Consider the following 13,876-nt stretch of genomic DNA (forward strand, 5'->3'; position numbering starts at 1 on the left):
CTACAACAACATATATGCAATGAAAACATCAGAAAGTACTGTTTAAATCAGCCAACTATATCATCAACCATTCGGAAGCACAGACTACAATGATTTGGACACATCCATCTCAATTGTCATATAAACTACTTTGGATAGATAAACCTGATGACTGGAAGACAGAATGTAATGCACCCAAAAACACCTGGAAAAAAGTGATTGATATTAGACTTACAGTGCCAAAGACTAACTTTCTTGAAAGCAAAAACATCAACTTCTGATCTCCAACTAAACTATAGAGGAGCATTGTTAAAATTTCCTGTAAACCCATGGTGCCCATAGCAGCTTACTGGCTGCATAATCACGCATGTCCAGTGGCAAAGTTAATGGTATTTGATGATGAAGTGCAGTACTAAGAAGGAATTCTAAAAGTTTTTAAAACATTTTTTCTGATCTCTGATGACTTCTCATGGCAATATGAATTTTATAAAAGATAAAAGGAATTTTAATTATAGGTTTACATTTGCTTTAATTAATACAGTTATAAATAAATTTAAAAGTATTTTATTATATAATTTAAAAGTCATTATGCTCATTAAATAGGTCAAACCTAAAAATAGAATACATTATCCATATTAATATAATCCAAATCCATTTTATTTAATACTTTATTAAATACTCAGTGTTGTTCAAGTTTTTGATTATCTGTTATACTTTTAGTCCACATTACTTTGGATAATCACAACTATAATGTATTTTGTTACCGTATGGTTAATGCTTTCACTTTAGCTTCAAAACATAGCGGAATCTCGATTGAAGGATATAGTGCGCGGAAATCCATTACTGTGATATAAGTAGATAAATATAAGATCACTGAACATCCTACTTATATCACGGTAATGGATTTCCGCACACTGTATCCTTCAATCGAGATTCCGCCATGTTTTTGCGGAGTCAGAGACTTACTTTTCAAAACATAGTGTGTAGAAGCAACTTTATTTATCAGAAGGAAATGTATGATTGTGTTTACGGTTGTAATTAATATTTGTTAACAAATATACAAGAGCTGTCCATTAGGTGTACTGGTACAGTTTAAGGAGGGAGAGAATTGTAAAAATCACATCATTCCATGTGGTGAGGAGGGAGAGGCTTGAGGCATTGTGTATGTGGACTTTTTAGTATTATTAATGACATACAAATTTGTTTTTATACACCTACTTATAAGATATGAATAAACTATCAGAAAATATTTGCAGAACTTTTTAAAGTCATTTCTTCAATTTCAAGGTGTCCATGAACTATTGTATATGTAATTAAAGGTTAAATAGATGCACTTTTGGCAAACCAAAAGTACTGTACATCTATTGTACACAGCAGAGTATAATAGACCAAAAGTGGCTGAAAAATGGTACAATTAATTAATGGATAGTCTCAAGAATGGAGACAAAATGGAATTCCTAAATCTTTAAACAAACTTATATAAAAAATATAGATTTCAATAAGTAAAAATAATGACTTGTTTAAGAAATATCTATTTCAATCTCTCTCATGAACAATTGAACAATATTGATATAGATTATTGAAATGACTGTTGTACAGTATATATGACAATGTCAAGATCATTGAATGTATTAATTGTTTGTAGCCAACAAATAAATGTTGTTTCTTAATTATGCATAACAATAAGTCATTAGATTTTCTTAAAACATAACAAGAAATAGAACTTATAAAAATGTCTATGAAATTTAACAAAATAAAATTTTAGAATATTTTGTTTTACAGTAGAAGTGGGAAAACTTTTTCTCTGTGGCCCACAAAGAACAAAGCTGTTAACTTTGAAGGCTGCATTGGAAAAACTATTGAAAACAATTATATATATATATTGTATATTGCATGTATGTACAATGGTACCTCAGGTTACGAACGCCCCAGCATACGAAATTTTCAGGATACGACATGAAATTCGAACATATTTTTGCTCCACGATACGAACAAAAACTCACCATACGACGTTACATTAGTTCGCATTTTTCNTATAACTTTCTTTCTGTTTGTTTTATTTTTAAAACTAAAATATGTATTTTGAAAAATTTTGGTTCATAAATAATAATGTGACAGATTAATTTAAAGAAAGTGAGTCCATTTTTTTTTCTATTCTGGTCAATAATAATAATAATCAGTAATTGCTACTTCTCCACCACTGCTTTACAGTGAAAAACAGTTTGTATTAAAAAAAAATTATAAGCTTATTTTAAAATTAAATTTTAAACTTAAGATAAGTTTATTTACTTTGTTTTATTTATAAAACTACTTTATTAAATTACAATTCCTTGAATCAGTTTATTTTATTATTAAGTGATATGCCAGTCAAAAATGGCAGAAAATAATTAATAGTTTATATTAAATTATTAATTTGATCTTTGTTTGACTTATATATGAGTATAATAAAGTATTAATTCAAAGGATTACTTGAGAAGATTAGGCTGGATTAAATAATTCAACCCAGTATGCATTTTATCTCAGTCTTACTGAGTATCAGAATAAAAAATTCAGTTTTATAATTTATTTTAACTTTTCTTGTTTTGTTGAATTACCATATATTCTTAAATTCTTCATTGATTGAAACTGTTAATAGAATAAAGTAAAAATAAGAGATAAGAAATTGAAGTATTTTCATTTTATAAAATTTATCTGGTTAAAGTGGAAATCTTTAAAATATAAGAAATTAAAAAAAAAATACTTAATTGCTCTATTGTAGTGCTCATAGGACAAAGAGTTTTAAAAAAATAATAAAAAGTCTGTTTAATAAAAATTTATTACATATATATGTATTATTAATATTTTAAAAGTGAATGATAATATATTTTGATTGCTTTAATTTATTTTTAAAATTATTTTAAATTCAAATGTCCAAAACTTTTAGAAACTTTCTTTACTACAAACTTCCAATCAAGGAATTTGTAGTATCTCTAAATGTATTTCTGTGGTCTTGTAAGAATAGTATTAATCTATAAATATCACCACAAACTGTTTATTTAATGTAAACCTTTTTAAAATTTGGAATTTGTATTCCAAAGAATTTTTTAGTTTAAAAATAGTAAATTAGAAAGGTACTTCCTGTTTAAATAAAAATTTTATTTTATTTTTTCAGAGTATCCAAAAATATTACAACAAATGACTTAGTTACAGCAGAAGCTTATATATTGTTTTATGAAATCTCAGGAAGATCTTCAAGACTGTGAACAATGATAATTGTTTTGTTTTTAGAAGAAAAAATATTTAAAAGTCATAAAATTAATATATAATTTGTTATGTTTTAAAAATTTTATTAATGACAAATGATTTATAATTGTGATATATAAATATTTAATAACAATACAACAAAAACGTCAAGTAACGAATGAGTGAATAATCAAAATTATTTTAAAATTTACATGAAAAAACTCTTATTATACAATAATATGAAATATTTTTAATAAATGTGTTATTTATATTTATTGTTAAGCAGTTTATTGTAAAAGTTTATAATTTAAACTAGCAAATATTTTTATTTAATACAGTTTTTCTTTATTATTTTTTTTTTTACCCTTAAATTTTCTATTATATTTAAAGGCCAAGTTTTAAAAAATGAAAGATATATTCTGAATTAAATCTGATGGATTAACAAAATATGAGAGTTCAAACATGACATGATGGTACATAAGTTACAGCAAAAGAGCTTAATCAGGCTGCAATTTGAAAAAATTGTAGACATATAAATTCCCACTGTCATCAATCTGTCTGTCTGTCTTTCCTTAATCTTGAGAGCAGTGTTAGATAAATGAAATTCAAGATCAGATCTTGAAAGCTTAGGTGCAGAAAACCCTGATTAACATGAACTTCCGATGCAACCAGGAAGTCACATTATTTCAATTCAAAAATTTTCCCGAAAGGAGTTAGATGACTGACATGACTCCATTGCTAACAGAAAAGTGTGATGTACAGGATACAGGACACTACAGTACTAATTTGAGGTGGATAATGTTTATGAGTAATGTTTTGTTGTGATGATATCGCAATAAAACATTACTCATTTTGTGATATAAATTATTTTTCTTAAACTTAATATTTATTTGATTTGATTTATATTTTTATTACTTCAAATCCGAATCATTCAATTAATTAGAAAAACAAGGGCATTTATTTGTTTGGATAGCTACTATCAATTTATAAATGTTTTAATAAAATTTCCAATGATTTTTTTACATACTATCTATCAGTAAATATTCTACTGTTAGTTGATTTATAATAATTAGAATGAAAAGAACTGAAATTCAGTCTGTTCCTACATTTACAGAAGGTAAAACACAGTTATGAACCAATAACCAACTAAAAACAAAAAATAATGTTTTGCTTCTTAACCTTTGTCTTCAAATGTTCTAATTTCAGCATTTGTCTTTCTTTCTTTTTTTTTTAAATGCATCTCCTGCCATCCCTCATAAGTTAAAAAAATCTTTTTAAAGAATTGGTTTTGGAAGAAAGAATATTTTTTAACAGATGTACAGTACATTCACTAATAAAAAAAAAAAAAAACACGAAACAAAATGTAGAAACCTTTAGTAGACACTTTAAAATATGATGACTATATCATTGGTGGCATGTTATACTATGGTCAAAAAGAGCAATTGCCTGGGGCATCCACTAACAGGGAGCCCCAAACCAATCCTTTATAAACTCATTACTGTAGTAAGAATATCGAAATTTAAATTTGGGCCATACCTAGATTGGCAGTTGGCACAAACATAGGGTGCACTGGCACAGCACAGAGGTTGCATTAAAAAACAAATGAGGATAGGGGGAACTGTACACAGGGCCCCCTAATTCAAATTTTCTTGGGGCCCCATGAAGCTATAATGTGTCACTGTATGTGATTGAATAGAATCTGTTGTTTGCTTTTAAAAATCTTTGATATTTAAGTTAAAATATTTGAAGGAACTGTTTCTTTGTGTGTATATAAATATATTTTCTTGTAGAATTCAATAATAATTCATAAAAGTACAGATATTTTAAAATTCCAGTTACTTTACTAATTAATTATAAAGATGTATATATACTGATGAATACAAGGACATTATTTGATGATGTATTTATAACCAGACATATATTTTAACACAACATAATTTTTGAAAAAGAAGGAAAGATATAAATAAAATACAAAATTAGTAATGAGAAAGTAGAAATATTTTAAATATGAAGCAATATTATCATCATTCTTTAATAATAAAATATGTTTTAGCATAATAGGTGATTTCTGTAGTGAGAGTTTTTCTTAAATTTGAATAATTTAATCAGTTTAAATTTTGTTATGTAAATAATAAAAGCAGTTAAAGAATATATTAAAAAAGTTGTATGTATAGTGAATGTATTGTTGTTTTTCAGCACAAGAATCTCTGCCAGATATTAATAAGATTATATATATATAGAGAGAGACATTCAAACAGAATTTTATAAGAAAGTTTTAAAATTATAAAAAGTAAAGTGTATTTATTAATAAAAAAAAAAAAGAACAGTTTCCATTTCATTAAATTTTTCTGTTTTATTAATAAATACACTTTAAAGTACTTTCTTTTATAATTTACACAAGTCACTCTGCCCATTCTATATTCAAATTTCATAACCAATATATTATTATAAAATTTTAAATATGTGTGTTTATTATCAAGTTGTTATCATATGTTAAATTTCAAAAATGTAATTATTATAGTTCTTTATTTATCATAGATATAGGGGTTTGAATAAATGCTGATTTCATGTATTATCTATCAAATGTACAGTACAGTACATGAGTCATTTACCACAATGAAACAAAATAATTTTTAAAAAATTGTTTACCTTTATTGACATAATAAAGACAACTATTTTAAAATATATCAATAGTTGTACTAGTTAGATAAAATATATTCAAATGTGTGTCAGTATTAACTTGTATCTTATTCTAAGTATTAAACTACAGTATATTATTTTTGCAAATGAAAAACAAAATAACATGATAAAAATTCATATTATTAATTTAACTAAATCTAAAATTAAAATGCTCATATTTTGTATTAGGAAAAACAATTTATTGTCAAAGATATCATATGGCAATTATGAAAAAGAAGGGAACACATTTCACATGTGGTGTTACTAATGCATGTCAAAAGTTGAACCTGATAATAACCAGGATTTTTCTGAATGGGAGGAGTTCAAAGACTTAAATATCAGGTTTGAAGAAAGCACAATGTACAAATCAACTGCAACATTTAATTATTTATAACATATCAATAGTTCGTGATATTGTATGTTGATATATATCAACATAAATATAAGAATTAAATAATTTGTAATATTTACAGGAAAAGATTAATTGGAAATAAAATATATTTTTGTAATGTTCTGAGCTGTTAAATTATTGTCTGTCTTATTTCCCTATGAACATTGTTATTCTGTGATTGAAATTGCAAATAATTTTTAGATCCATTTTGAGAGATTCAAAATTATTAATACAAAGTAAAAAGAAAATTATTATTAAATTACAAAAATATATAAAAACAAAATAATAGAAAACTTTTGTATTCATCTGATTGCATTACTTAATTAATTTAATAATATACTTTGTAAATAAACTGAAATGAAATATTAAAACAGTAAAAATTTTGAACAAAAAATATGTTGTTGGATTATTGTTTGTGCTGATTAAATTTTACTAATAAATATATTGATAGTACAGATTTAGGAATTTTGATTTCTATATTTTGAACGAGAAAAAAAGTGAAAATATTTTAACAAATTCATATATATTTTAAAAGTATGTTTGTAAATACATTGTTTTCATCACTTGCAATATGTTGATAACGCGTAATTTAGTTCATTAATAGTACATATCGGTTATTAAAGTTTAAGTAAATCATAAATTACAATGATATGAGATTTGCAATGAACCAAAGTATACTTAATACGTCACTTACAGTAATATTGTTATGTCATCCAACTTGTGACGTCACGTACTAAATTTAACTTTCAAGTCAGCTTATTGCCTTTCTAAATAAAAATGTTTCGTGAACTTCCAGAAAGGTGCTTAAGTACGAATTACACGATTTACGAAGTCAAAAGTTAATTCGTTTAAACATTTTGTTTTGTCAATTCTCTTGAATTGTTATCCAATTCTAAAGAATGTGAACTTTGAACAAGATAGAACACTACCCTTCAGTTTGAAGACACTGACATTGACTGGCTTTTATATAACGTTTCAAAATTGTTTAGAGTTTTGCAATTTCGCTAAAAACAACTGTGAAATATCTTATTTTGTTTCTAACCGAAATTTCAACATACTAATATGTTAAATACACGTATTCATCCATTAAAAAGTCAATGTAATTAAAATAATTTAATTTTGTTTTATTCGAGGTTACTAAATAGCAAGTTTGTATGTATGTAGCTATCTGCGTATTGTTCCTTTCGTTATGGTAGACGAGCAAGTATAGCTGTCTGGACTTTTTAGGTTAGCATTCAAATTTTTTATTTCTGGTTAAACAAATTAACTACTTTTCTTTATTAATAATCAAAAGCAGGCAAACAATATTTGTCTCGATTAGCAATTAGGCCTACTGCATAACTTAAATGAAAATTATTATTTTTTAAATATACGCCTATATTATCTAAAGTGAACCATAACTGTTGGTCATAAATGAGTAGGCCTAAGCGTATTCTATAACTAAAACTAAACATTTCAATAAACGTAGATCATAATTCCTGTAGGAAAGGAGTTAAAACGAATTTCGTTTTCGTGCCTGGAAAAAATAATTGCAAAATCAACGCATTGCCATGAACGTGCAGAACGCCACAAAATGAAGACTGTATTCTCAATTCAGTAAATAAATGCTCCCATATTAGCTCAAGAACACTTACTCATAAACATGAACTTTCTCAAACATCTGTCATGTGAACTTTTGCATGGAAATCATTTTCATCCCTACTATTTTTAACGTGTTTAAGTTATGACACTTGACGATTTTCGTCGTAGATTGGAATATTGCCAGTGGATTTTGCAGAAATGCGCGGAAAACCCTCTATTTCTTTCTAATGTTTTCTACACTGATAAAACAATGTTTATAAGAAATAGAAGAAACGAGATATTCAATTTTCATAACCAGCACAGTTGTGCTGAGAACAACACAAAGCTTTTCCATCTCGACACTAACATCAATTCTCGATTCATTATTAGAAAGGAACCATCGGAGACCGATTAATTGGCCATTATGCGTGGCCAAACAGGAGAATCATATAGACCATTCTTTCACGAATTTGATAGAAAATCTTTTTTCTGAATTGTTAGAAGACATTTCTTTAACATCAAGAACAACCATGTAGTTCATGAACGATGGAACACCTCTTCATTTGAATATGGAAACGCCCTATTTAGATGTTACTAACGCGAAGAAAACCCGAAAAAATCCACGTGGCCAGCCAGGCGCGAAGTGTTCAGTGGTTTTATCCACGGCCACTGATTGGCGTATGCAACGCGAAAAATCAGCCTGGAAATTTAGAGCGAGTATGACAATCAATGTTAAGATGTCTCAACAATTGTGTGGCTGCTACTTTATGTGGTCCGATGTAAAAAAGTAAAATTAAATAAATAAATAAAAATAAAATAGGTTCTAATTCCTTTTTTATTAGTTTTATGATCTAGGTTTCTTGGAACTTTTCGGTTTTAGATGTAGAATACGCGTATATTTATTACCAACAGTACAATTCACCCTATACTGCAAAGTTATAATTACAATAAATCAATTTCTCATTGCGTAATTGCAAAAATTATATTAAAATTATCTGAATATACTTTCACACTAAGCTTTTTCGATATATTGATTTTTATGTTGATTAATTAATGATCAATATGTTTTTACGGAGTTAAATTTACCATCAACAAACATAGCCAAGATAGAAAACAAGTCCATTCACTTTTCAAATTGAATTTCATAGAGTAATTTTCAACTTATTAAAAATTATTTGATACATTAGCAATTGCAATGTTTATTAATTAATTAAATAAAGTTAATTTTTTATAAACTATCAAATTTTCGTAAAATTTATAATTTTAAATTTTCGTAAAATTTATAAATTTTCGTGAAATTTTATAATTCATAGAATCAAACCAAAGTCCAGATGGCTGAAATGCTTCTTCAGAATTGTTTTTTGCTTCAATGCAAGCTTAATATAAAATTTATTTGCTTTTTTATCTGAAATTTAATCTTATTTTCACTTTGGTATCAGCTATTTAAGTTTGGATTATGAAAATTGTTGATGTTAGAAGAATATCCACATCTTTTATATCCTTTATCCAACATCCATTAAATATCACTATGTTAAAAATAATAATAAAAAAGAGCACTTCCTAATTTTTTTTTTTTGCTTTTATGGTATTAATAATTATCTATACAACTGAAGACAAAAAATGTCATTTTCTACAATAATAAAAGGCCAGTTCATTAGAACAATCTCTATTCTCCATCTTATATATAGCAACAACTTATGAAAAATTCGTTTATAAGGATAAGCTTTCAGTATTTTAAATTATTTCTACGGAAAATGGCTATAATATTATCTTTAAAACTCTCTTTTAGTATACTAATTCAAATCTTATGTGTAATTTCTTATACATTAAGAATTCGAATTCATTGCTTCACCCAATTTAATGAATTTAAAATATATAAAAAATTGTTTTAAATTAAAAATATTTTAATTCATGCTTTTAGTTATGTTTTACGTCGTAATTACCAAATTTTATATTATTTTCTGTATTTTAAATCAATAAGAGATGATAGTGTATCTATATATGAGAATGTACAGTTTTTTAAGATTCAATTTGAAAAGATTTAGGATAACCAATTACAAAAATCAAATGAATATGCCTATTTCGTTTTCTCTCATTCACTTCGTGGTGTTAAAAACCACAAGAGTTCTTCGCTATCATCATCGATTTCAACACTTCTTTATCCTTGCAGTTTCTTTCATTTACTTCTCTCTCAGAGGACCATATTAACATCCTTCTTGATAGCATCTTCCCATTTAAGGAGAGGTCTGACAGCGTGTTACTTCCCACCTGGAATTCCTGTCACTTTCTATTCAGATCCATTATATTTTGTGTGAGCTAAATGACCATCCCATCTAAATCTTTTCTTTATCACTTGAATTACATCATTGTTTTTCTATTGTGTTATAAATATTCTTCTTATTTTGAATCTATTTTTTGAAATTGTTTTTTAAATGCTTGATACAAATTTTTCATGTTTATTTTTTGTTTTAGTAAAGATTCTTTATTCTCCTTTGTGAGTTAGTCTATTGTTCGTAAAATTAATCTTAAAACTATTTTTAAATTTCTATATGTCGGTTATAAAAATATTACTTTTATAGTGCAATTTAGCATATATTTCGTAAGAAGTAACGAACAGGGCTATCGAAAAAGGGGCACCGGAGAAAACAAACTTACGCGTTTGGTTTTATTCCATTAAGGAGGCAATGCGACGCATGGGCGATCTGCCGAGGGGAATGCCTCCCGAGAGGTCTTTTATGGGAAATTGGCCCCTATTTAAGTGTTGCTGGCGTGAATAAAACCCGGAAAACTCTACGTGGCCAGCCCATCGAAAAGGCGTGAAACCAAGACCAACTACCAGTGTTCAGTGGTTTTATCCACTCTCCACTGGTGGTTCGTAGTGGTTCTCACCCCTACAAAATTATATTATTTTTACTAATAGAATGTTAAATATTTAAGAGTGTTTTTTAAATAAAGAAACATTCTGCTTATTTCATTTGTTTAAAAAAGAAATGACAAAAAGAGCCCGCTCTGCCCTGGGACCCATACAAACTCATGATATCCTGGTAACAATTCAATCATAATATCTTTTCTTGCTATTTTTAACGATAATTTATATTAATTTGGCTATTATATTTTTCTCCCTAATATTATACAGAGTATTTTAAACACCGCTTTGTATCAATAAAACATTTTTGAAACATAAATGTAGATTATAGTGTAGAACAGCATAGAGTTATTCCATATTATAATATATAGTGTTGTTTTACCGTTTTCCAGAAAATAAACTAAACAATTTTAATATATAGAATATATATAACAGTTTTATTGGTAATGCTTTTCGAGATTGGGGATGAGGAATGGTGGGCAGTGGCACACTCAGGATTTATTCTCGGGGAAGCCGAGTTTAACGGATTAAAACACTTTTAATGTCGAATTTAATAAAATTCTCATCTTAAATGCCTGTAATTCATAAGAAGTATAGGAATAGAAGACATGATACAATATAAATACAAAGAATGAATTTTAATTAGGTAAAAATTTTTGAAAATTTTCTAGTGTTCTTTTTCCTTTTCCTTTGGAGCATGCCAGGTCGCTTGACCTCCTCTGGATGCGCCACTGATAGTGGACATACAGTCACGATTATACACGTCTATATTTGGTTGTGTTTATTGGGATTCGGTGTGGGAGATGCTGGCGATTACACTACCCCGAAAACATTATTAAAATGCATTGCCATCGAACTAAGTAAGTCCATTAAGTTTCAGCCTTCTATCTTAATTAGAAATGGATGAAATTTGTGGACAAGATACATATCAAATTAAATTAGGATGTTTAATCGTAAACCCAAAGGTGGGGTAAATAAAAATAATACATATTTTTTAATTAGAAATACATTACATTAAACTAAATTATAAAGCCTATAAAGATAATTAACTCAATAGCTAGGAACATGTGCTGTACAGTACCTAATTTCAGTTTAATCACATAAAATTTATTAGAATGAATAGTTTTAAAATCAAAAGTAAAAATAAATAATATTTGTTTCGTTNTGAATAAAAAATTCATATCAGTATGGTTCCATTCATAAAGTTGAATGAGAACTTCTTTTAGAGATTATATATATATATTTCATTTTGACTCTTTCCGTCATACGGGGACCCTTTTTTCAGGTGCAGAATGGAGAGATTGGTTGGTGACAGACAGGGGCCCAATATATCTAGCATGAACCACCCATTACAAATTCCTGGGAGTTGCTTGCTTGGATTCAGTCCTGAGTCACCCAAGCAGTTAGTTAAATTAACTGCTTCAACCATCTGGCCACCTCAGAAATTTATATTTGACACAATGATGGCATATGATGAATTGTATACATGACAAAATTCTTGAACTTGAAAAATTATCTCAAGAAATTTAGCAATTACTTTATTTGATGTTATTTTTAGACATGAATAAATACAAGAGAGATATTCTGATATAAACAAACTATTTAATGTTAAATTATTATAATAACTGAAAACTGATTAGCATTTAAAAATTACCTTCATCATCATCAGAAGAATAGTTATTGTTTAATCTTCCAAGAGACGAAGATGATCTTCTATGCTCTATAAATTAAGTAAAAATGTTACTATCTGTAAATACATTTAAAACTTTTTACCTAGTTATTTTTTAATGAAAATTAGTAATAACTGTTCTCTGCATATATTTGTTAAATGATACAGCAAACATACAAACTCATACCCACTTTTTAAAATAATTCTAATAAAATTATTAATCCAGATATTTCTTTCGATGCCTTTATTATTATTTTTTGAAGTAAGAGAACATGCATGCTTCACGTATAAAAAAGTTAAAAGTGACCAGATGTTTCGAAGACAACACCGGAAAGTTTTGTCGGACAAGTTGAATAATGCAAATAAACAAGATTACATAATACTTTTTATATTCCATATTTCATATTTTTTCCGTTATGACACTAATGAAAACACATAAATCCGTAAAATGCATGTTAATTTCAAGCAGATGTGGACATTTTTGAATGTTAATTTTTTACATTACAAAATGCCAACGGCTATACATCCAGATTTCTAATTTGATTGATGGCGAGATATGATGTCACACCTCCGATTAAAAGCCTATTGTTTGATATGATATATCATATAATCGGGTTATTTCTATTTTTTTTAAATATTTTTTCTATCAAAAACTTTTAGGATTATCCTTCAAAAATGCAATAAATTTGCATAAACAAATTTTGATGATTATATCTATAATATTATAGTATTAATAAACTATAAGTGTTGCCGCCTATATTTAAATACATTAATTTCTATTATAAAAATCGAACTTAAAACAATTTAATTAAGTAATACAAATCATTTAGTTCCTTAATAATTCAAAAAACATAAAGATCAGGATATAATTTTTATTTAAAATTAGATTAATTTATTTCAAACGTTATCAAATTTTGGCAATGAACGAAGAACGAAAATAAATAGAAGAATAAAATAGCCGATATCGATTCTTCCACCAGCACATGATATTACTTCATTATAACTCTACGAGTTTTGGTAAGACCGAGTCGAATCTTTAGCCTATTTTCTGACAAGAAATAATTTATTGTTGTAGGATTACCTCTAATCTCGTTATAATCGATCAATATCTGTCAACGAAATAACTTTAATAATAATTAATTTAACTCTATGATATTTACGTTCCGAATATTATTCTTTTTAATTATCATTATTCCGGATGTTCTCTAATTAATAAACTTGTAACAAAGTATCAAAATATACTCCAACTTCAACTGTTGATTAATGTTTTACATAAAAAGAAAAATCAGTAACATTATTCTCGATAATTCCCGACATTATAAAAATCGGAAGCCTTGGCATTTATTTGAATCGATTATTTTAGATAACATTTATAACTAATCGATTTAAAAAAAAAATTAATCGATTAATTAAAAAAAATTTGAGCGCAAATATCTTAATTGTTTCGTAGTTTAATTCCATGTAATGAAGCAAGAATACAAGTAAAAGTAGTGTTTTTGATGTGTGTATG

At 27.0% G+C, this 13,876-nt stretch overlaps 1 protein-coding gene across 1 annotated transcript in view; it reads left to right on the forward strand.

Annotated features, from left to right (window-relative positions):
• The window catches only part of LOC111641896 (ubiquitin carboxyl-terminal hydrolase 2-like), an 85,208-nt gene extending 81,769 nt beyond the window's left edge, over positions 1–3,439 (forward strand). Inside the window, exon 15 of the mRNA XM_023388177.1 lies at positions 3,131–3,439. Coding sequence (XP_023243945.1) covers positions 3,131–3,221 — 91 coding nt within the window. The 3' untranslated portion in view covers positions 3,222–3,439. The remainder of the gene's footprint in view (positions 1–3,130) is intronic.
• The last annotated feature ends 10,437 nt before the right edge of the window (positions 3,440–13,876 follow it).

This window comes from Centruroides sculpturatus, unplaced genomic scaffold (assembly GCF_000671375.1).
Source record: "Centruroides sculpturatus isolate CEXI.00-Female unplaced genomic scaffold, Cexi_2.0 scaffold59, whole genome shotgun sequence".
Classification (NCBI taxonomy): Eukaryota; Metazoa; Arthropoda; class Arachnida; order Scorpiones; family Buthidae; genus Centruroides; species Centruroides sculpturatus.